The sequence below is a fragment of the Aspergillus fijiensis genome, assembly GCF_003184825.1.
Source record: "Aspergillus fijiensis CBS 313.89 unplaced genomic scaffold BO72scaffold_6, whole genome shotgun sequence".
In the NCBI taxonomy this organism is placed as follows: domain Eukaryota; kingdom Fungi; phylum Ascomycota; class Eurotiomycetes; order Eurotiales; family Aspergillaceae; genus Aspergillus; species Aspergillus fijiensis.
Window position 1 is genome coordinate 76052 of NW_024468982.1, and position 21767 is coordinate 97818.

Sequence of the window (21767 nt, forward strand, 5' to 3'; positions counted from 1 at the left end):
CCGAATCCAATTTCTTCTTCACCACATCATCCCAAGGAAATAGGAAAGAAACCGAGAATCAAAATGAGCGGAACGGGCTGGTCAGGTGAGACGCTGCCTTTCCCAAGGTCCAATGCGTCTCCCTCCAAAGCCCAAGGATGCAAACCCTTTTGCGCCAAAACTCGCAAATGCACACGTTCAGCCGATTGACCTGCACTGGCCATTTTTAGGAAACGCTGAAGGGCAGAAGAAAAGAGCCAGGTGCAAAAGAAAGGCCATCAGGTGGTCGCAGCGTGGCTTGTTCCAAGTCGGTCATAACATCATTGCGTGGTGCACGGTGCACTGCACCAAGGTTTCGTAACTTTAGTAAGAGAGCATCCGACGGCCGGAGAGTCGACTGGATGCGGGGCTTTCGGCAAACGGGGATCCCAAAAATCGGTTTCGCTCCCCGAGGCCATTGCGACACCGTCCGGTCGGGCTGTCTTCCATTTGAGGCGAATTCTCCCCGAACGCAAAAGTCTGAGCCCGATTCAACTTGGACCGTTGCTTCACCTTGCCGAGGCCTCGCTCGCAAGCGAATTCGTGCTCCTTGGCAGACATCTCGACATAGTTCTGCGGGTAGCACAGCGAGCGGTGCTTGGAGAAGAAGGAACTGTAACCACCGTCCAGGACATACAGATCGGGGTAGGTGAGTTGCGGGTAGTGGTCCGCGTTGAAAGCGCGATCCTGGTGACGAATGTACTTGGCCATAATCGGGGCGCGATGGGCCGAGTATTCGCAGTGGAGGATCAAGGCCGTCCGCGGCTTGGGTGCGGTGAAGAGCTCGGCGGCCAAGTGGTCCTTGTCGTTGTAGTTGACAGCGCCATTGATATGGCCTCCCTCGTACTCATATTCAAAGCGGCAGTCGATGATCATCACGTTGTCAAAACGATCGTTGTATTTCCCATCCAAGAGCTCCACCAGGATGTTTTTGTCGATACGAGGCAATGTATCTGCCTGGTCCTCCGAAAAGACGTGAGGAAGCTGCAGGCTGGGGGATCCTTCAATGTCGATGATCGACGGGAGTGGTGCATTTGTAACTAAAGTTGCCTCTTTTTCGACGACTACATCCTCGGGATGCTCAAACATGCTCAACGAACGTCTACACTGCTTGCGTGGGCGCATCGTGGGGTGTGAATTCTTGCGGACTGACGCCGCGGACGGGGATCCATTTCCCCGCACGTGGCTGTTGCTACTGCCAAATGGTGGTTTGAGACGAGAGCTGCTCAACAGATTGCCGGTCGAGTGGTTCTTCAACGACGGACGTTCTCTTTGGGGTGACTCGCAAAACAGATCCTCCAACGATGCAGATGCGCTGAGCGACGTCCTGTTTCCCCGGCTCTGAAACTTGAACGGCGGGGCTTGACTCTCTGGGGCCGGCTTGTTCATTCCTAGTTGGAAACTCTGTGCTTTGCTCCGTGCTAGACTCGGTCGTAGAAATGTTGGACGCTTTCTCCTACAGATAACCATGTGATTAGATCCACGCAGGCCTACAATGACTCCAGTCTTGGGCTGCCTCTCTTACTCTTGTAGACCGTCTTTCGAGTTCACCAGCGGTGACTCTTCCAACGGGCTCGGGGCGGCCGAGATCATAGGTGTATCCATCGAAGAATCTAGAGAGGGCGATTCCAGCTCGACTTCGTTGACCAGCCCGAATGCTGGCTTGTGCGGCAAGGGAGACATTTCCATAGCGTCCATCATGGGCGCTGGCGAGGAGGGAAGCGGTGGTGTGGTCATTGACTCTATCGAATCGAGAAAAAAAGAATTGTGAGCTGATAGCACATTTTAAACACATGGAGTGAGTATCACTTACCACACCGATTGGCTTTTCCCAGCAGGCTGGAGGAGAACAAAGACCGCCGGGGCGTGGCCAATTGCGGACTATTTTTGGTCAGCGAACCCTTTGTCCATGAACACACACACATATGGCCTAACAAAGACCAACGACATGCGACAAACCTTTGATCAATATGAAAATTTTGAGAGAGGTCGGCCGCAAGACTCGCAGTTGGTGATGAGCCCCGCACAGGTTTCACATTGAAGTAGTCCCCATGGGCCTTCTTCATGGACAGTTCCTTAAAATTGAAGGTGCTATGTGCCAATCCAGCCATGGGACTGAAGGACGCATAGGCTGTCGAGGCATCGGGACGAAAGCAATGGCCGAACATCACAGACGGCGGCTGCATTGCAGCCAACGGGGACGAGTGTTCCATTGTAGCCGGCCCAGGTTCCTTGTAGTTCTTCCTTGCCGATCATTCACACGCACGGATTGGGTCCAAGTCGATCACTAGTCGTCACAGCGCGGCGAGTGTCTCTCCCCCTTGTATGCAATGCACGGCAGATGCGGGGACAATGGGAGCCGATCTAGATTGACCACCACGGAGCTCCTCTTTTTCCCCCTTCGTTTCCCAACTGTCAAAGTGGGAGATCCAACCTCGGAAATCGTGGTACCGGCTTTTGTATGTTGTTTCAGCTAACCAGCCTGTACCCAGACTTCTCTCGCAGACGGGGGACAAGCGTTTAAAGCGACATGGCTGGCTGACGGGAACTAGATCAAGGTGCTTTCGGATAGGATATAGGTTGAAACAGGAAGTAGGCCGGACGGGAGGAAGGGCTAAAGATACGACAGGATCAAGTCAGCAATAGTCGAGAGATCTCAGCCAGTACCAGGGAGGAGGTGGGTGGTGAATGAAGAGGGGGGGGATTGGCAGCATAGATATGGTACGCTAATGCACTGGGAGGGAAAGGTTACCGAAGGGACGAGGGCTGAAGACGGGATCGGACCTGAAGCATGAGAATGCAATGCAACGGAAGGGCAGAGGCTCTTATGAAGAAGGAAGAGAGCTGTCTGGGGTAGAGAAGGAAGAGAAGGAGAAGAAGAAGAGAAGAAGAAAAAAGACAATGGAGAAAGTGAAGCTGAAGGGATGCCCTTGTTGCAATGGCAACGCAAAAGTGGGGAGGGATCTCCAGATACTCGAGAAAGAGCTTAAGCGACGATGGGTTTAGTGCTTCCTGGGCTGGGCTGGGCTGGGTTTTGGTTTGGGGCTTTTGGTTGTGTCAGAAACGACTACGGAGGAGTAGTTACAGTAAGTAACTGGTAGTACTGGTACCTAGTATAGCAGTTACATAGTAAGGTAGGTTTAGTACTAGTCACTAATCTAGGTAACTGACCTAGTAACTGACCTAGGTCACTAAGGCTAAATGGTCGAACCGGTTTGGGGGTGGTCGAAGACCAATCCATGATTGAATAGTGAATGAATGAATGAATGAATGACCGCATAAGGCCCCAGGCCTTGGTTCGACAACGAGTAGTTCCCTTTCTTCCCTTTCTTCCAATCTACTATGCTTCCATCCTTTCGATTCTTCCCCTTCTTTCATGAAACTAGTTTTCTAGTCCTTCCAGGTTGCCCTGCTGTGGGGGGGTAATTCCCTGTGCCCTTAACTTATAGCAATTGACTTCATACTACTGACCTGACACCTGTAGGTACCAGTTCGGGGCAAAAAAGAAGATCCATCCAATAATCATTTCTGCAATATTTGAATTTTTGCATTTGACATTTTCTTTTTCTTTTCCCCTTTCGAATTTTTTGATGAGCAGAAAATTTCTCCATCTGGATCTGGATTTTGCCTACCGGTACGTACAGTTGCTGGGGAATTAGGTCATGTACTCGTACAGTACAGATGTATGTATAGTAAGTAAGAGAGTTCGGTAGGTACCCGTACAGTACTTGAGTAGTACTTATTCATACTCATCCTCGTTGCCGGGACTCCCTTGCCGCCATTATAAACGCTAGCCGCTGCTCAGCAACCCCCCGCCTATCAGCGTTCTTACACTCCCTTTTTCGCTGGCCGATGCATGGATCGTGCCTGTCTCATCACCGAACAGTCGTCCAGAGAGGAAGAGGACAAGAGGGCCCATGTCGGAGACCACACCTCCAAAGACCACACAGAATTGAGGTGTCTCCATCTGTCCCCTCTTGTGGACTTTGGCGGACTCTTCTTTCCTTTTTCTTTCCGCCTTCTTTGCTTTCTATTACTAACACCACACTGGGTCGCCCCGGTGGTATTCTCAATTTTTTTCTGACAGGTTTCATCTGTGTAACAGTCGCACTACAATTGCTGTAGAAACCGTTGTCCATGTTTGACATTTGCCCAGTAGTACCAGCAGCACCAGCAGCACCAGCAGCGCTATCAGCACAGCACTGCACTAGAACCTAGAACCTGCGGTCTTCAATCCGACCGGACCAGTGACCAGCTGCCTCTTTCGGGGATCATCGGTCATCCTGTCGTCGCACTGGTATGGAGGAGGGTTCTATTCTACTTTTAGCTCGACTCGGTGTCGCTTGCTCGCTTCATTCTCCTAGCATAGGCCATATCTGTCTATCACTTTGAAGGAGGCTCTATATCCATCTCTATCCACTACTAAGGTTTTTCAGGACCCAGATACCTCGACGATACAGTTAGTCTACGGAGTCCTTATCCCTTAACTAGTCTCGAAACTCGATTTAGATGAGGGGGCAGAGGGCTTTCTCGTTGACGAACCCACCAGTAAGACGACATGTGGCCTGAGGATAATTTTTGCATTGGATCAATAAATTTTGTTCCCGTGTGTGCCGTTCGAGTTTTTTATGGATTTTTTTTTTAATTCCTATATACATCATTCTCATGAACCCCAAAAGAGAAGATCGAATCTAATAAAATTCTCCACCGGGGTCCACTCGGTCGGAAAAAAGAGCTTGTCCGGCCGGTATCTTCTCAGGAACGAGTGCCTTCGATTGGAAGCTGTGGAAAACCGAGAACGCTGTCATTCATAGGTAAGGTGTCGACCGTTTTTCTTTTTTTTTTCTTGACTCTCTCTCTGTCTCTTCCTCTCCCTTTCCCTCTTCTTGGCTCTACAATTCAAGTTTCGAACAATTCCATTCATTCCTGCCGGTGGAACAGGGCAAAGGCCGAATGAAGCCTTGGGGAATCTTCTTCCTCTCCAGATTGCTGTCGATCCTGCATACCTACTTAGCCGGACTACTACGTGGTTGCTAACTTGCTACTCTTCGTTAGCTCATTACTGTCGTCCGGTCGGGAAGCCAGAGGAACGGGTTCTATTCCCCATTCGGAAGTTCCTGCCTCAGGAAGAACATCGGCCGAACATACCAGGCGCTTAATTCTTCGATGGCTGAACCTGAAGAATAGCTGGTAAGTTAGCTGGTAGCTTCTACCATCATTTCTCTCCTTGAGTGAGACAGCAACCTTGTACCGATCGGCATTGTAGATTTACTTTTGGCAAAATTCCTGTCTACCTTGTCTATCTTCCAGGCTCATTACCATCCGCCGATTTTCCCCGTTATCTCGGTCACTCGACAATGGGAAGCCGCCCTTCAAGCGAGGTATGTACAGTACTGTCTACTAGGTATGTATTAGGCGAACCGCTTGATCTACCCTACGACTCAACCATCTACGGTACCTTTGCCCGGTTCCTGGTGCACAGTCGTTCGACGCTTTGATCAAGCTACTGGGCTAACAAAATTTTTCCAAGCGATGACGATGGCTGAGTGCCCAGTGGTCGGACGAAAAGTTGTCTAGAAATACCGTGCTCGCCCGCGCACTGTTCGCATGGCGGACCGTTCACCAGACACGCGCCCAAACCCTTAACTTATTTGTCTCGACTCTCGACATTCCCGCCGATCATGGCCAAGGGTGGTCTTTTCCCTTCGGCTGCGAGCATGCGCTGCTCTCGGATGCCCAGAACTGATTCAGTGGTTTAATCTATCGTCGGCTCGATTTCTCCAGTTGATCTTACAAATCTTATCATTATCGCAGATAATGGGCAAGAATCCCCGAGCCGGGTCAGGCCCCATCTCAGCTGAACGAACTTGAGCTGGTCTGACAGCCCAGCTCTAGCACGCTTGCCTGGTGTGGGGTTAGCCAATTTCCCCCAAGCTGATGCCGCAAGCTTGCCCATTGTACCCGAGGTTCTGACGACGTCACCGACAAGTCTATTTCTTCCTCCGCCGGACGGGTCACAACCATGAGAGTCTGGAAATCCGCCATCTTCACGGTTGTTTCGGCAGAGGGAGAGAACTTCTGTCCCATGGTCTCCGCTCTTCTGGGTCTACTTCTCCCGGAGTCAATAAATCGTGCATCAGATCGTCACGATGAGGGCACAGAGGCTAACAGCTGCCCCTCTCTCACCCCCCGTGGGCGCCGAAATCCGCAATTGCCCAATCAACCCCTCTCAGGATTGCGATTTGATTTTTAGCCTCTAATTGTTACTATTTACACCGCCACAAATGGTGAGATCGGTAAGCTCGTATGCACAGCGATCACACCTGGTGGCCCCCCTCCTGTGGCCTTCAGATCCTTTCCCACGCCCAAGCCCCTCATCTCTGAGACACCGGTCGGCCCCCGTGCAAATCCCTTCTCGCATCGGAGGGGTTAGCGTTGGAGCTCATGAGGGTCCAGAATTGAGCCATGTTCTAATCACAATCTCGGTGCTAGGAGGCCTAACCGGACTTGCGGCTCAAGGGTCGGCCTTATCCGCCAGCAGGAGCGCTAGCCCCCAATAATGACTATTATCTTATGCCTCGCGTCGCAACACTGCGGTGCGAGTGGTAGGTGTCGGCGGATACGCCAGCCCGTCAATCCATAAGCTTCCGAGCTCTTGTCGAAAGGTCAGCTCGGCGCCGTGCGGCTGAGTCGTCGATTCGCCGACCAGCCGCGTTGGACATTGCTATGGGCGGAAATTCGCGCGACGGTGAGCCGTCCTGGCAAACTAGTGCTCATACCTCGGATGGGTTGGTGGGGTCGCTGACAAGGATGGCTGACTCGAGACGCTGTGCCGCAGTGTCATGGCCATGTGCGTGTTGTTAGCAGGGTTAGCAGGGTTAGCCGGGTTAGCAGGCAGTTATCTGTCGGGCAGGCCGCCCAGACACCCTGGAGGACCGAGCACCAGCATCGGGCGCACTCAAAAAGCACCACAGAACGTAAACCTACTAGCTCATTCAGCCGGCCAGCCAGTGAGCAGCCTTGGCGGGTCAGCAAGAATTTGGATTGTATGAAGGAAGCGCTGGTGCGGGGGGGCATTCTGTTCTAGATGGAGACCGATCTTCTCACTGATTGGACCAGCAGTGCAGCCCTAGTGCTCGTGCTCCAGCGTGACTGTCTGCAACTTTATTTAGCTACGGCGCGTCGCGAGTGAGTGATGTCGTCGATGGTCTTGCAGTGACCAGTGACGGACTGGTGTGCTCCCAACCGGTTTCGCCAGTCGTGATGTCAGTGAGGGGGAGAAAGTCAGTTCTGTCCCTCACCTGCAGGAGTGGTCGATTGCTTTATCCCCGCCAATGCCAATGTACGATGTATGTATGTGTTGGCTGGCCTGAGGAAGTCAGTCGGTCTACGATCCGTATGTATAGCTGCCCCATTGTTTATCCTTCTGGTTCCGCGTTTCGCGTGTTTGCAATGTAAACATAAACATCGAAGGGATACAATGAGCCATGGTACCCTGAAGGTACCCCGACAACTGACTGACACTTGACAGTCAGTGAGTGACGCGACCGGCAAACGCCATCCCGTGACTGTTGCCTGAGGTTTCCACTGTTCGCGAGGGATGCTTGGTATGACATCACATTTCCCCAGCCTCCCTTCTTTCCTCTGCTTGTCTGCTTGTCCCCTCCGGTCCAGTTATCCCTCTCTCCCTCTCTCTCTCTCCCTCTCTCTCCCTCTTCTCCTTCGTCCTCACCTTGCCTGCCTTGCGTGTTATCTTTTCCTTGCCGTTCCCATGACATAATACGGCGTACGGTAATAACGATCCCGACGCGTCTATTCCCCACCTTCTCCTATGAAGCTTAATCTATCTCTCGCTTCCACTCCCAGATGACGATATAGCGTACCTACCTTGAAAGTATCCAATCTTGCGATTCCATCTCCGATACGATCGTGGGAGCGATTGGAGCGATTGATCTGCAAAACAATTCAAGACAGAACAAAACAAAACAAAACAACAATACCGTTCTCTTTAATCAGTCAATTAACAACGGTGACGTACTGTAGTCGCGTCTCTACCGAGTCCAGACTTGTCTGCTTCATTTCTCCGGGCCACTTCTCAGCCGTGGACCACACGCGTGCCCCAAGACCTCATCTCACCATGCCCACCTTTTTTAACCGGCTTAGAGTTTGCCACCGGAGCCCGATTCCTCTTCTAGTGCCCGGGCTAAAATGTCCATATGGGTCACACCCAGTGCCGGTTTTACCGTAGGGCCAGAAAAGCCGCCAGATGTTGGGGGCAAGGCTCCATCACGCTACATACAGTACACCCTCACTTCTTCTACACAGTACTTGGACAGGCTCCAAAAGTGTCGCTTACCCTAAAGGGGAAACCCCCTTCCATGCACAGCGGAAGACTAAGTAAAGCTTATGTGAACAAGAGACGATTATGCAGGTATGCACCTCTCCATCCCTTCTATCCCTTGTTTAGAGATCTACTGGTAAAACGCTTCTGGATGTTGGCACCACGAGTGTGGGCATGCACAGATCTCTCTCATGTCTGATTTCTTGCTCCCGGTGATGCAAGTTAATCAAGGTTCCTACTACCGAACAATCAATTGAACTCAATCTGATAGGGAGTTATCGAAGAAGCTTCAACGTTCAATAGCATTGCCACTATTGGGTCTGCAGGGACCCCTCCCCCTGCCCCCCTTTCTTGCAACCCTCGTGGGACCCCCCAACTTGCTGCTCCTCGCAATAATCAAGCTAAAACAATCTATATGCAAGTCTATCTATCTCTCACTGCCCCTCTTCCCCTCCCCTTTGGTCCACTTTCCATGGTTTTCGACTATTGGTCCAAGATCTTCGCTGCACCCCATGTCGTGGGGAGAGAGGGGAGGAAGAGGGGAGATACAGATCGGTAGATCGATCAAGATAATCGCCAACGCCACCCGCAAGTCTATTCCCTGTGTTGGCTCACTTCAGTGCAAGCCAACCGATATCGAGGAATGGATTATCCCTCTTTCTCCCGAAGGAAAAACTCCGCAAGGGCACGTACCCACCGTATCAATCAATGCACCGCACCTACCCCTTCTTTCCCTTTTGTCGTCCAATACCCCTGCAACAATTTTCAAGATAGGGTCTGAAACCCTAAGCTGTAGTTATCAATATACCTGCATGAAATCCTCCGCAGTAAGCCCCAGGTTTCCCACCTGCAGCTTGGGCAGGGGGATGATGCCAGGCACTACATCGACTTAAACATGCATGTAAGTGCTGCAGTTAAGCGTAACCCTCCAGTCTGCTCCTTGCTTGTATTTGCCTGGTGCTAGTATGTATTTAGCGCGGGACCGTCTGTTTCTATGTATGTACTGTACAGTATACTTCCATGGTAGTCGAGCGAGGCAAGCATTCAGTCCATCGACTCAGAATGAACAGAACTTCGCTGCTGTCTCCACGGTAGAGTGTACACAAGGAGGGGCCAGTGACCCCTCTCACTATCGTCGAGTAGGGCTTATTATTGTAGGTGGCGAGATGATGTTTCGCGAGCTCGAACACCCACCATATTTCGAAAGTGCGGGTTGATATTTGACGATACACACTTTGACTTAATTAAATAATATACCATTTAGAACCGTGACAAGATGACCCATAGTCTGAAACTGTCGCCCATGAAATGCACAAGTACTCAAACCGCATCAATTCCGACCTCCAACCTAGGTAGTATCCCCAAGAACAGCCAGCCCGGAAGCATGCATATGCATGCAAAGCAATCAAAGCGATAGCTTCCCAAACCCATATAGTCCCAAGTAGCAACTATACTAACCGTCCGGAAATCCAACACACCTACCCTCCTACGTCGTAATCTCACATCGCATTCCAAAGGACCGACCCGTCGTCAGCCCAAGAATGCCCAACCCAGCCAACCGCGCAGCCTCAACGGTATTGTAAAGTACAGCCAGTGAGTACGTTCGTAGTCCCTCATCTCGCCTACTGGGTCCTTCCATTCCCCAGCTACCTGCATAGTGCAGAGTACCTAGTAGCCAAGGAAGCAATCGATCCTCGCATTCCATTCCCCCCCTTCCCTGGATCAAGTCCCGAGCAAGCCATTGCCGGCGCTACCTGTACCTGCGCCTGTGCTGTGCCATACCCCCACGCATCCATCCCTCCCTCCCTTGCCTGCCTGCCTCCGGATAGGCCAGGCTCGCACTCCATAAACCCCTGCACTGCACTGGATGAGTACTCCCGCGTGGGCGTTCCGTCATTCAACATTCTTGGGCCGAGGAACAGGGATCCGTGTGTCGATCTGGGGTCCTCTAAAAAGAAAAGAGAGATGGGTGTTTTCGGTACCTGGGTGGATGTGGGTGGTAGGTCAGGGGAGGTTTTATTTGGTATTAGTTATTGGGTGTACTTTGTATTCAGTGGTGCCGTGATAAGGTAGGTGGATTCTTGGAACCTGGGGGTTCGCCGTGTTAGCGGTCGGATTTAGGGAGTTGGTTCCAGGGTGGTGGATTTTGGTTCGAGGGGAGGGGGGGGGGGGGGTTTTGGGCTGGGGTTTTGTTGGGGAGGGTTGGTTGGGTCGGTATGTGCTGGACTGTACATACCTCAGATATAGGGGGCTCGCTTGGGTGGGAGGGATTTGGTGGTGAGGGACTAGGTTTTGTTTATAGAGGTTGACTCGGGTTTTGTGTTCTTTCCAAGGAGAGTGGGTGAGTAGTGACTTGGAAGAGATTGGTCCTGTATATACATGATTGCATGTTGTGGTTCTGCTTGGCGGGCATGTTGTTTAGTATACTGTTGTCATGACAGTTCGAGATCGATGCATAACCACAGCGCAACTCATTTCTTGGTTGGTTGGGGTATGTGGTTGGATCACTGATTCTCAGGTACAATAGCTTATGATATGAGTGATTACTACCGACACAAAGAGCTGTGGAACTGGTCCTAGATACGACGGACAGATATACACTACCAAGTGCCTGTTTGGCCTGCTGCACATCGAACCCAGACACTCTTTCGTATGCGGTTTAGATTTCCTTCCTCTCGCCAGCCCAGAGACCGCCGTGGCCTCGTTCGCCAACTGTCTTTCATTCCCCCTTGATAACCAGGATGCTGGTTTTAGATGTGTCTTGGCCTAGGGCATGGACTGAGTAGCTAGCTGGTAGGGTGGCTTTGGTCTCGTAGGGGATGTGGTTTGTTCTCTCGGGGGTGCGGAAGTGCATGAACTGTACATGACTGGTTTGGCAAGGGCAGGGTTCTTATAGTCGGTGTTTTTGTTCGGGCCCTGGTTACATGCAACCATCGCTGCATGCCCATCGTGCTTCATGTTGTCTGCTCAGTATAATGTTGCGACGCGCTGTTCGCCAAACCACTCCCGCTGGAGGTGAATTGATAAATGAAGAGGACGAGGCTGTCTTCGCACATTAGATGCAGATGTATGTGACTGACCATATTAGAGAATATGGACTAGTGGTTACGCGCGTGGTCGCGGTAGTAGGCAAGTCAAAGTATGTACCACAATGAAAATAATATAGGATTCTATGGCGGTCTTGAGTAAGTATGAGTCAGTGATGAATCGCTATCGCATATACCGCACCAACAACAAAGGGATTCACAAAGAAGGGGCAGCCAGATGAACAATCCTCAGAATCCATCTATCACGCCGCTGTGTCGAGCTCAAACAAGTACGAGATATCCAGGGAGTCTGCGCCCCAATCGACCACACCGCACCGAATCTGCTTCTTTTGCTTCCACCGAGTGGTGTTCCCCATGCACACATCACATCGTTCATGATCCGGCGCTCCGAGGTGAGCAAAGTAATCCAGCGCCGCCTCGTTCTTGCTACAGACCGCATAATGCGCGGGCGGATTGCCTGCGTCATCCAGAAGCCATGGGTTCGCCCCGGCTTCTACCAGCAGCCGTATGCATCGGAAGTTCTCTCCGCGTGCGGCCCAGTGTAGTGCTGTCATCGCCTCCGAGTTGCCAGCGTTGACGTCGAATGATCCCCGCGACAACTCTAGTGCTGTGACTCCATCTGCTGATGCTCCCACCGTGTCGTCAAGAACGGATCGCGGCTCCCCTCTCATAAGAGATAAAAGCAGTTCCACTATGTCGGCAGCGCCTTTTCTAGCTGCGAAGTGTAGATAGCTATTCCCCTCATTGTTGAGTTTGTGCAGAGCCTTGCTGGCATGGATCATCTTCTGGATGATTTCGATATACTCTCCCCGGTTGCTGCAATCATTCACCAGACGCAGCATGATATGAATCGGCGTATCGCCGCTTCCGTGCTCTGCGATGTCGACGTCTGCGCCCGCATTGACCAAAGATAGAATTAGTTTATGAAACCTACGATGCATATATGCCCCACTGGATGCGACGTGGAGGATTGTGCGCTCCGAGTCAAAGGGGGCGGATAGATCCACCGCAGCTCTGCCGGTGCTGACCAGTTCTATGATCCGAGTGACTGCTTGCCATCCAAACTCGGTCGAGAGCCGCGACCAGAGTGAATCCAGGGACAGTCGGGGCTGCAAGCGATGCTCCGGCCAGAACGCCGGGCCTCGACGGAGAAGCAATTGAAACACGTCCTCCGGGCCGTCTAGTGCTCGGTCGATGGCACTTTTGCCATAGACATCCACGGCCAGAAGATCGCTATCGGAGTCGAGAAGTAGCTCAATCAAAGATATACACCCGCAGGCAACGGCGTTGTGGAATGGAGTGACGCCCCGGAGATTAGGGGCGAGGATGTCACTGCGCGATTCTGCCCCCGCCTCTAAGAGAAGCTTCACAACTTCCGTATGCCCTTGTTTACAAGCCAGGTTCAAAGCTGTATCGCCGGTGGAGGTCCTCCCGAAAGGGTCGGCATGGTGAGCAAGCAAGTACTCCACGATGGGGATGTATCCCTGCCAAGAGGCTAAGTGCAACACGGTATAGCCCTGCGCGCCGGGCGTGTTGATGTCGCCCTTAGCGCGGGTGATACTAGAGATGAAAATCCTTGAAAAGTCTGTCAGGCCGTGAATGACGACCATTTCAAATGGAGACGCCCCATCAGCGTGACTTGTGAAAACGTCCGCACCCAGCGTGAGCAAGTGCCCCGTTACGTCTAGATGACCCCCACGGACCGCCATATGCAATGGTGTCTGACAGTATCGATCGACTGCATTGATATCTGCCCCAAGGTCTGATAAAGCTTGAACGACATCAAGGTGACCCTGATACGCCGCTAGATGCAGAGGAATGACTCCATCCTCGTTCTTTGCGTTGACGTCCGCTCCTTGGCGAATAATGATGTCAAGCAGGTGCAAATTACCTGCCCCTGCAAAGTGGTGTACCAGCGTAGAGCAATCTTGGCCCAGAAAAGTATGGGTTGGGACCCGAGTAAAGTAATCAACTGCATACTGCGATGTCCAGGTATTGATGCTACTCCAGGAAGAGCGGTAGGTGACAGGGCTGGCACAATAGAGTTGGATCCATTTGGTATAAAGCTGCGGGTACAACAGCAGTGCAAACCTCTTTGCGGAGCTGGTCAACGCGGCGAGAGATTTGGGGCCGAGGAAATTCCCCAGATACAAAATAAGCTCGGGAGGAAGACTGTCCAGACTCATACTGACCGCTGAAAGGAGAGGAAAGGTCAGGAAGGAAGAGCTCCCTGCTAAACTTATAAGTGAAGGGGGCTGGCTTCATGGAATGTCCCCTAATGCACTCTTGCAGGCTTGCTGCTGGTCCCCTTGCGCATGAAAGACCCCATGGTGGATTGTCATTGGGCTAGTCTGCAGTGAAGGAGATGGCATATTGTGCTTCCACCGAGATCAAGAGAAGGATTGATGCGCACGGAAGAGAAGCCATTTTTAGAGGGTCACATGGCTTTGATGCTTCAACAAGCTTCGTGACGGTAAGCTTCCGGGAGAGGCGTTCCTTGAAATCATGTGACCATTCTATGTACCGATGCTCTCACATATTTGGTAGTTATGATAAACACTGCCCGCGGCTTGAGTGTATGATGAAGTTATCCGCGAAGAGTATCCGGTTTGCTGATTGGCTGTTGTTGATTGTATCTTGGTGCATTGATTGACTGGACATTGTCCGTCTCATATGCTGATTTGCCAGGCAGCCTTACATCCTGGCGTGCGGAAAGGACTCTCAGTGGCTCCTTTGTTCTTCTCTTAGCCTCGTTTGTCTTGTCAACTGGGCGTGCTCTGTACCCGAGTCGGACGACACGGGCAGGCAGCAGGCTTGAACCGTGGGTGCATACGTACACACCGTCCGTAGTGCATGCATCTCTCCGAAGGGTGGGTGGATGGCCCCCATGCTCTTGTGTCGCATCTCCCATCAGTCAATGTCTAAATCAGACTGAGAGCCAGTGTCTGAGACGTGGACCCGTTGGTTAACCACTGACTAGTGCGGTTGTGGTGGAGCAGCGGTGAGTGTTGCTTTGGAAGCATCTAGATCCCTCCGGACGAGTTGGTTTGGCTTCCCCGACTTCTCCTTTGTCGGGGAACAACCCTCCGCTCAACTATCGGCTCATCTGTTCTTTCTTTCCGAGAAATGGGGATTGTAAAGTGAAAGAGTCGAATGAAATCATCGGGATCGTGTGTGCAGTACCCGCCGACTGAGTGTCGTGATCAGCCTCCTGCTTGGAAGATCTAGGGACAGATGGGATCTGGAGACAGGAACAGGAACGAAGGAATCAGACGACGCGGAGAGCATGGAGGAAAGTAAAAGAAGCCAGTCAAACAAGGCAGGGCTAGAGAAAGTGGCGTTGAAAGTGAAGCCATGAAGTCACTTGGTGGGGGGGAAGTTCTTTAAGTTGGGTTAAGTTGAGAGACTTGGGATGAGTTGGGTTTAGTGTTGAGTCTCGGCACGGGATGAAGTCATGCTACCAGAATCCCGAAGACTGTGTACTTTCCCGAGACCTGGCCGTCACTGTTCCGAAATTAGTCCTGCCGGGTACCGAGAGGTACTGTATACACAGTACACAGTAACAGTAGTGCCTGGGAGTTTGTATGTCTCTCGATCGATTTGTTTGTATGCCAAACTGCCAGTTTGATTGTCAAAATGGACGGTCATGCTGGGCCGATGTGCTGTAGCTTTTCTGGGGTCAGGGATAGATAGGCATTTTGCCCGTACTGCTGTTCTCTCGATTGGTCTCAACCTACCAGACCTCACACACACCCTGTCAGCCCATGCATGGGACCGGGATGAAAGAAACCACCAGCCGTCCGTACAGTACAGACAAACAGACAGTCTGTCTTGGATTCAATCGGGCAATGCACTGGCAGTCTCCTGTCCCCACTCTCTATACTCCTTGTCCCTGCTCTGACTTCATTTTCCATCCCCAGTCTTCGACCCCTCAACCCTCTATTGACCTTTCGCCTGTATTCAAATAGCCTCAACTTTCCCTTCGATCATGGCTCATTCTTCATCTCATCTTTTCTTCCTGTCTCCAACATCCATCATCACAGATACACACCTGATCGCTCCCTCTTTCCTTCTATACCCTTTCTTCATCTTGTAGGTCACTTCTTGTCCTGTCAATGATCGGTCAGCCTGGCCAACTTGACTAACATCTCGACAGCATATCTCACATCAATCAACATGGCTGCTAACCTCCCCAAGACCATGAAGGCCCTCCGGTAGGTCCTGAATGGCTCTCCTTTGTTGACTGTCCTTTCAACCAATTCTGATCCAATCCTAGCTATGAGGAGCCCCTGAAGCACGGCATCGCCGAGGTTCCCCTGCCCACTATTCGTGACAACGATGTCTTGGTAAGCCTCACAGACATTGAGGGTGTCAGACCTCGACTGACACGCAACAGATCAAGGTCAAGGCCTGCGGTGTCTGCGGTACCGACTTGCACATCCACGAGGGTGAATTCATTGCCAAGTTCCCTCTCGTCCCCGGCCACGAGACGGTTGGTGTTGTGGCCGCTGTCGGCTCCAAGGTCAAGGGCTTCGAGATTGGTGAGCGTGTGGTGGCCGACAACTCTGAGCTTTGCGGCGAGTGCTTCTACTGCCGTCGGGGAGACGAGCTCTTCTGTGAGAACTTCCAGGCTCACGGCGTCACCATGAACGGTGGCTTTGCTGAGTACTGCGCCTACCCTGGTATGCTCGTCCAGTTTTCTGGTACCACGGCATTGGCTAACACAGCGTAGCTGGCAGGGTGTTCAAGATCAAGAACCTCTCGGACGTCGACGCCACTCTCCTGGAGCCCGCTTCCTGCGCCGCGCACGGTCTCGACAAGATCGCCCCGAAGATGGGCTCATCCGTTCTCCTGTTCGGTGCTGGCCCCACTGGTCTGGTAGGTGGCTCGCACCCAAGTGTCCATTCCGAATCTGGCTGACCCCTTTCAGATTCTGGCTCAGTTGCTCCGTCAATGCGGTGGCTGCCGTGTCGTTGTTGCTGCCCCTGAGGGTCTCAAGATGGATCTGGCCAAGTCGCTCGAGGCTGGTGATGAGTACATTGCTCTGTCCCGCAGCGACCCCAGCGCCCAGTTCCAGAAGCTCAAGGACGAGAACCCCTATGGCTTCGACATTGTCGTTGAGGCTACCGGTAGCGTCAAGATTCTGGAAGACTCGATCAACTATGTCCGCCGCGGTGGTAAGCTCGTCGTGTATGGCGTGTACTCCAACAAGGACCGTGTTTCTTGGCCTCCTAGCAAGATCTGTAAGTCTTTTTGCCTGTCTTGTCTCCAGTGAGTGCAGGTGCTAATGCTTCATATAGTCGGCGACGAGATCACCATCCTGGGTAGTTTCTCTGAGGTGTACAAGTTCCCTGCTGCCATTGACTACTTGGATTCTGGCAAGGTCAAGGTCAAGGGCATTGTCAACAAGGTGTTCAAGATCGAGGAGTGGGAGCAGTGCTTGGAGAGCATGAAGAACAAGTCTGCCATCAAGGCGGCTATCACTTTTGATTAGATTAGCATAGCTGGCTGTGCTCCTAAGTAATGATTAACGAATGAATATGTATGATACACTCGTGTGTTCGTCGACAACGGATCCAGTAGGCTTTGATGATTTTTGGATACTGTGGGAAGGTGTTGCAGTATTTATAGAGGAGTAGCTGGTGGGTCGGCGTCACCAAGGTCCTTACCCTGACTGCATCACAGTGACCTCAATTACGACCTGTCCACGGTCAGTCATTGAATTTCCTAGTTCAGTATTATGCCAAATCAACTAATTTACATAGCTTACTCTTTTTGCATCGACTAGCATTTGTCCATCCAAACGAGTGTAACTCGTCTCTAAACCCGTTAAGCACAGCTCAAGTGGATCCACCTCCCTTATCGATAAGCAACTCCAACCCGTCACTTTCTCTCTTTCTCTCGCTCTCCCGCATGCACTGCATCTTTCTTCTCACTTTCTAACCCAGCTCAAGCCTCCAATTTCCCTTTCCAACTTCCACACTCGCCCCTCTCAAACATTACCCCTCGTTTGTCCCAATACCTCGAGAAAAATGGTCAAACCCCTAACCTTCAAAGGCGACAAGCCTCACAAATCCAAGAAGCGCAAAGCCGACCCCTCCCTCCCGAGCAGCACCGCCAAAAAGCCCTCTTCGACACACCCAGCATCCGAGTACTCCGGCGCCAATGATGTGGTGGTGGCCGCCGACCACGACGAGGACGAGAATCCCGAAGACCAATCGTGGGTCTCCGCCGACGTGCCCTCCGACATCGCCGGCCCGATCCTCCTCGTCCTCGCCAGCCAACCGCCGACCTGCATCGCCAGCGACGCGCACGGGAACGTGTTCGCCTCGGAGCTCGAGAATCTCATAGACGGGGACCCCAGTACGGCGGAACCGCACGATGTGAGGCAGGTGTGGGTGGCGACGAAAGTGGCGGGCGTGGAGGGGTGGAGTTTTAAGGGGTCGCATGGGCGGTATGGTTTTTTTTCCTTCTGGGTCATATGAGTTCGCCCTGCTGCTATGTGTGGCGGGGTTGGTTCAAAGCGGGTGGGGGAGGGAGGTCTGCGGAGCTGGGATGTTTGAGATATGGATTGTGCTAATGTGATGTGTGATCGTTCCCCCCAAAAATAGGTATCTGTCGAGCGACAAACACGGTATCCTGAGCGCAACCTCCTCCGCCGTGTCCCATTACGAAACCTTCAATGTCCATTCCGCCGCGGTGCCGCGCACGTTCTCCATTCAGACGGGTACCAGCGAGTCCGAGGAGAGCACCTTCATCAGTGTGGCGGAGGTAGCCTCGAAGACGACGGCGTCCGGGGTGAAGCTCGAGGTGCGCGGGGATACGGGGACGCTGTCGGCGGATACCAACGTCCGGGTACGGATGCAGGCCCGGTTCAAGCCCAAGATCAAGGCGAGCAAGGAGGTCAAGGCGCGGGAGAAGGTCAGTCGGAAGGAGTTGGAGGGGATTGTGGGGAGGCGGCTGGAGGAGGATGAGGTGCGGAGGCTGCGGAAGGCGAGGAGGGAGGGCGACTTCCATGAGGTGGTGCTGGATGTGAGGGTGAGGGGCAAGCATGATAAGTTTGCTTGATCCTCCTTTCTTGGGTTTGCTCAGCATGTATGAGATATGGTTGGAGCTATAATTATACAAGATAAATATGCATATATTCTGCTTGTTGGTTTGTTAATGCCGTCGCTGTGGTATGTGAAATTTGATTATAGGCTGTCTTCATTTACTATGGACATGGACTTTGGAGCCAGTGTAGCTTGGTAGTTCAAGATGAAAAGAAGACTCCTTTGTGCTTGTATAGACATGGGTGGATTCAATATGGTACAGATTCATTACACATATACATATACACTGGTCTATTCTTTCTTGGCAAAGAGGTCCCGCCAGAACTGCTTAAATCCATAGCCCTTCGAGTGATCCTCTTCGTACACCCGCACCGTATTCGAGGTACTCAGAGACTCTAGGATGCTAGCCGCTTTGGGCCCGTCCGTAGCCGGTCCTCGAGCCCGCTCAGTTGCTCGTCGTTTGATCTCCTCCGCCAGACCAGGAGCTACTTCAGTATAACAAGCGTTCAGCTCCCGCTCGAGGTTGAGATACGGCTTTTGCGCCACCGGTGGAGCCATTAAATTGTAGGACCGTGTTTGCGCATTCAGATTCTTGACCATGAGTTCCAGGAACGAGCGCTCGGTATTGAGATACTGCGGGTCACGGAGAGGCGAGACATGCGGCAACGGCTCCTTCTCTGGAATCTCGTCGGCTAGTGCTTCAGTCGTACTCGCATCGGAAGAGTCCTGCTCTTCACCGCTACTCCCGCTGCTGCTGCTGCTGCTGCTGGGGTCTCTAAAAGCTTGCTCGATCTTGGCCCGTTCGGCCAAGCGAGCCTCCGCCGCGGCATACGCCTGCGCCCGACGCATCTGCGCCTCTAGCGACCCTCCCTCACTGGCAATCAGTCGGGCAGCGTGCCGTCGCCACTCAGCCCTCAGCCGGGACCGGAACCGATCGACCTCCCTCACCAGATCCTGTTGCTTTTCAATCCAAGGCGGCACGATCTCCTGTTTCTGGATGATCTTGTTCATGAAGTACTCCGTCGTGTCGATAAAGGGACTATTCGCATTATGATCAGTGGTCACGTTCACCCCTTTGCCCCTTTTGATCTTGTTGAATTGCCCGCGCGCGATCGCATCCTCGATCCGCTCATTCGCCAACGCCGTCAGTCCTTGCAAGGTGGCCGGCATCGGCCTGGCCCCGGGCGAAAACCGCTCCCTCATCTCCCGACGCATCGCCTCGCGCTCTTCCTCCGACGGCCCCGAGCTTTGCGCCTGAGTGTATGTTGCCGTGCGCTCCTTCGCCCTGGCGAGCCGCAAGCCGGCCGACTCGTTGGGCTTGGGCTTTATCCGCATGTCGACGGGGTTGGGGATCTTGAAGGGCGTGCGCATCGGTTTGATCGAGCTATCCAGCATGCGTAGGGTGACGTCGTGGAGGTTTTCCGTGCCAGTCCAGGGCTCCGCACCGGCGATGTCTCGTGTGCCTTGTCCAGCGCTAGCCTGTACAGCGATAACAATTCTTCGTATTAGCAGTAGAACACTTCACGATCCCCATTAAGCTGTATAGTTACAAAACAGGATGCAAAACTATACCGGCGTGTTGACTGTAGCATGCGCACTCGCGTACTCGCTCTGGAAAGCCGCCGCCGCCACCCGTTCCTCCAGCTGTTTCTTCAGCTCCTCCGAAAACCCGGCCGACTCGAGATTCTTGCGTGCGGATCGACCACCTTCGAGCATAGCTTCCTCGGTCATCTCGGACAGTCGACGAGCCATGGCCCCTTGCTCCGGGGACTTCTCGTTCTGGGGTTCGCTGCTATTGCTGCTGCTGCGGTCATCGCTCTGTTTCGCGGTTGCCGCATCTTGCCGCCCCCGCGCACTGCTGCCGGAAAGACATCGAAACGTCGAAGGGAAGGGCTGAATGGGGCGCGTCGTCCACGGCGCAACAAGAGTATTCACGTATAAGGTGCACGCATGCCTTTTGCTCATCCTTGTTCGTGTTAGCGATCTTACAATGCTGAGCGTTGGATGTTGTATCCGCAAGCATCGCACCTAGCTTCTTATCAGCCAGCGAACGCCGCTGCCGCCGGCGGGATTATGTCAGCGCGTCTCCATGCATTGCAAACCTCCGCGGGCAAAATTGTCCAAAAGTCTTGGCAAGATTGATTGCCCTTCCCTTTTCGACCCGGTAGCATATTCGACTTTGGCATTGAGCTTGTCGCAACAACGATTCCTACTTTCGCTCTTCTTCTGATAACACCGCTTCGTCTCGAGCGTCTTACGCACATTCAAAAGAATCGTCCACCATGCCTGCCTCCACCCGCCTCACCCCCATCCGTCTCCAGACCATCAACCACCTGCGCGTCCGGAGACCCAACAAGAACGAGCCCAACGGTTGTGTCAATGTCATGTCCGCGATGCTGAGTACGTCTTCTTCCTTATTCATCATCTAGGAAAAAGCTCCCGCAGATCTGGCCTGAGCCCGAGTCTTCGGGGCCCTCATCATCTCCAAGCCTTCGAGATTCGCTATGACCAGACAAACAGACTCCGGCCCTCCCCCACCTTCAAGAAAACCCATCTGAGCTAACATTCCCATTCAATCAGGTTGCTGGGCTTCGGCCGGTGGTTCCGTTGAGGGTTGCGCAGCCTTGGAACAGCAATTGAGACAGTGCATGGATGCTCCTGTACGTTTTCCCTTGTCTTTTTTTCCCGAGGGTCTTGTTTCAGCCCCTTCGCATTTACCTCCATCTCCCGTCATCAAATACTGCCTTTTCATTTATCAAGATGATAGAGGGCTGGGCTAACGCTGTATTCGCACAAAACCACAGAAACCCAAACGCCAGGGCCGCAGCACCATCAACTACCACCTCATGAGAATGTTCCCCAACGTCCGTGGACCGCAGAAGAAGGATGGTGTTTTGGGCTAAGCAGCTTTCCGCTCTTGTTTTTTGGGTTCTTTCAATGTGTTTGGGAGCGAAGTTCAAGCTGAGCATTAAAGGTCCTGCTGTGGTTGGGAAGGGGTCGGGGCGGCCCAGGTTCGGGTTGCTTATGGCTACATACGTTCTGTTGTGCTGGGATGCAGGTGGACGGATGTAGGTCAGGGCAGGATCACCGAGCTCCGGTGCTGGTTCGGGTGCATAGGACTGGTCGGGCTGAATCAGGGCATATAGGCTTGCAGCTGGCGGCCGCGGCCGGCGATTGAACATACTGTATTCTATTGTGCTAACTGGAGTTCATTTTTTTATGGTTCAAAAGACACGTTTGAAGTGTTTTGTGTTAGCGATTAGTGCGTAGTTGGGGTCTTGCGGCTGAGTCGCTGTAGTACAAGGTTAA

The 21767-nt window shown here is 52.6% G+C and overlaps 7 protein-coding genes across 7 annotated transcripts; 4 read left to right on the plus strand and 3 right to left on the minus strand.

Moving 5' to 3' along the window:
• Positions 1-58: 58 nt before the first annotated feature.
• nimT (putative tyrosine protein phosphatase MIH1) lies at positions 59-2401 on the minus strand. The gene is made up of 4 exons (XM_040939901.1): positions 1978-2401; positions 1832-1899; positions 1544-1760; positions 59-1474 (listed from the first exon to the last, which is right to left on the minus strand). The coding sequence occupies exons 1-4, from the start codon at positions 2229-2231 to the stop codon at positions 343-345; spliced, it is 1671 nt and encodes a 556-aa protein (XP_040805064.1). The 5' UTR covers positions 2232-2401; the 3' UTR covers positions 59-342.
• A 3802-nt stretch (positions 2402-6203) lies between these two features.
• BO72DRAFT_237378 (uncharacterized protein) lies at positions 6204-6718 on the plus strand. The gene has a single exon (XM_040939902.1). The coding sequence runs from the start codon at positions 6303-6305 to the stop codon at positions 6576-6578; it is 276 nt and encodes a 91-aa protein (XP_040805065.1). The 5' UTR covers positions 6204-6302; the 3' UTR covers positions 6579-6718.
• A 6337-nt stretch (positions 6719-13055) lies between these two features.
• Positions 13056-13325, minus strand: BO72DRAFT_345112 (ankyrin repeat domain-containing protein; the record flags this gene model as incomplete). Its single annotated transcript, XM_040940654.1, has 1 exon — positions 13056-13325. A coding segment is annotated over one exon (270 nt), but the record flags the coding sequence as incomplete, so codon positions are not given.
• Positions 13326-15428: 2103 nt separating this feature from the next.
• BO72DRAFT_483242 (zinc-dependent alcohol dehydrogenase family protein) lies at positions 15429-16900 on the plus strand (the record flags this gene model as incomplete). Its single annotated transcript, XM_040947786.1, has 7 exons — positions 15429-15498; positions 15563-15620; positions 15683-15752; positions 15803-16088; positions 16139-16284; positions 16337-16649; positions 16707-16900. The coding sequence occupies exons 2-7, from the start codon at positions 15583-15585 to the stop codon at positions 16898-16900; spliced, it is 1047 nt and encodes a 348-aa protein (XP_040805067.1). The 5' UTR covers positions 15429-15498; positions 15563-15582.
• A 270-nt stretch (positions 16901-17170) lies between these two features.
• On the plus strand, positions 17171-18541 carry BO72DRAFT_524534 (uncharacterized protein). Its single transcript, XM_040949883.1, has 2 exons — positions 17171-17860; positions 18018-18541. The coding sequence occupies exons 1-2, from the start codon at positions 17439-17441 to the stop codon at positions 18472-18474; spliced, it is 879 nt and encodes a 292-aa protein (XP_040805068.1). The 5' UTR covers positions 17171-17438; the 3' UTR covers positions 18475-18541.
• A 208-nt stretch (positions 18542-18749) lies between these two features.
• Positions 18750-20210, minus strand: BO72DRAFT_369268 (DnaJ family domain-containing protein; the record flags this gene model as incomplete). The annotated part of the gene is made up of 2 exons (XM_040940908.1): positions 18750-19937; positions 20031-20210. The coding sequence occupies 2 exons, from the start codon at positions 20208-20210 to the stop codon at positions 18750-18752; spliced, it is 1368 nt and encodes a 455-aa protein (XP_040805069.1).
• A 389-nt stretch (positions 20211-20599) lies between these two features.
• Positions 20600-21684, plus strand: BO72DRAFT_396342 (mitochondrial 37S ribosomal protein mS37). The gene is made up of 3 exons (XM_040942026.1): positions 20600-20858; positions 21039-21118; positions 21263-21684. Exons 1-3 carry the CDS (start codon positions 20741-20743, stop codon positions 21359-21361), a joined length of 297 nt encoding a protein of 98 aa, XP_040805070.1. The 5' UTR covers positions 20600-20740; the 3' UTR covers positions 21362-21684.
• Positions 21685-21767: the final 83 nt, after the last annotated feature.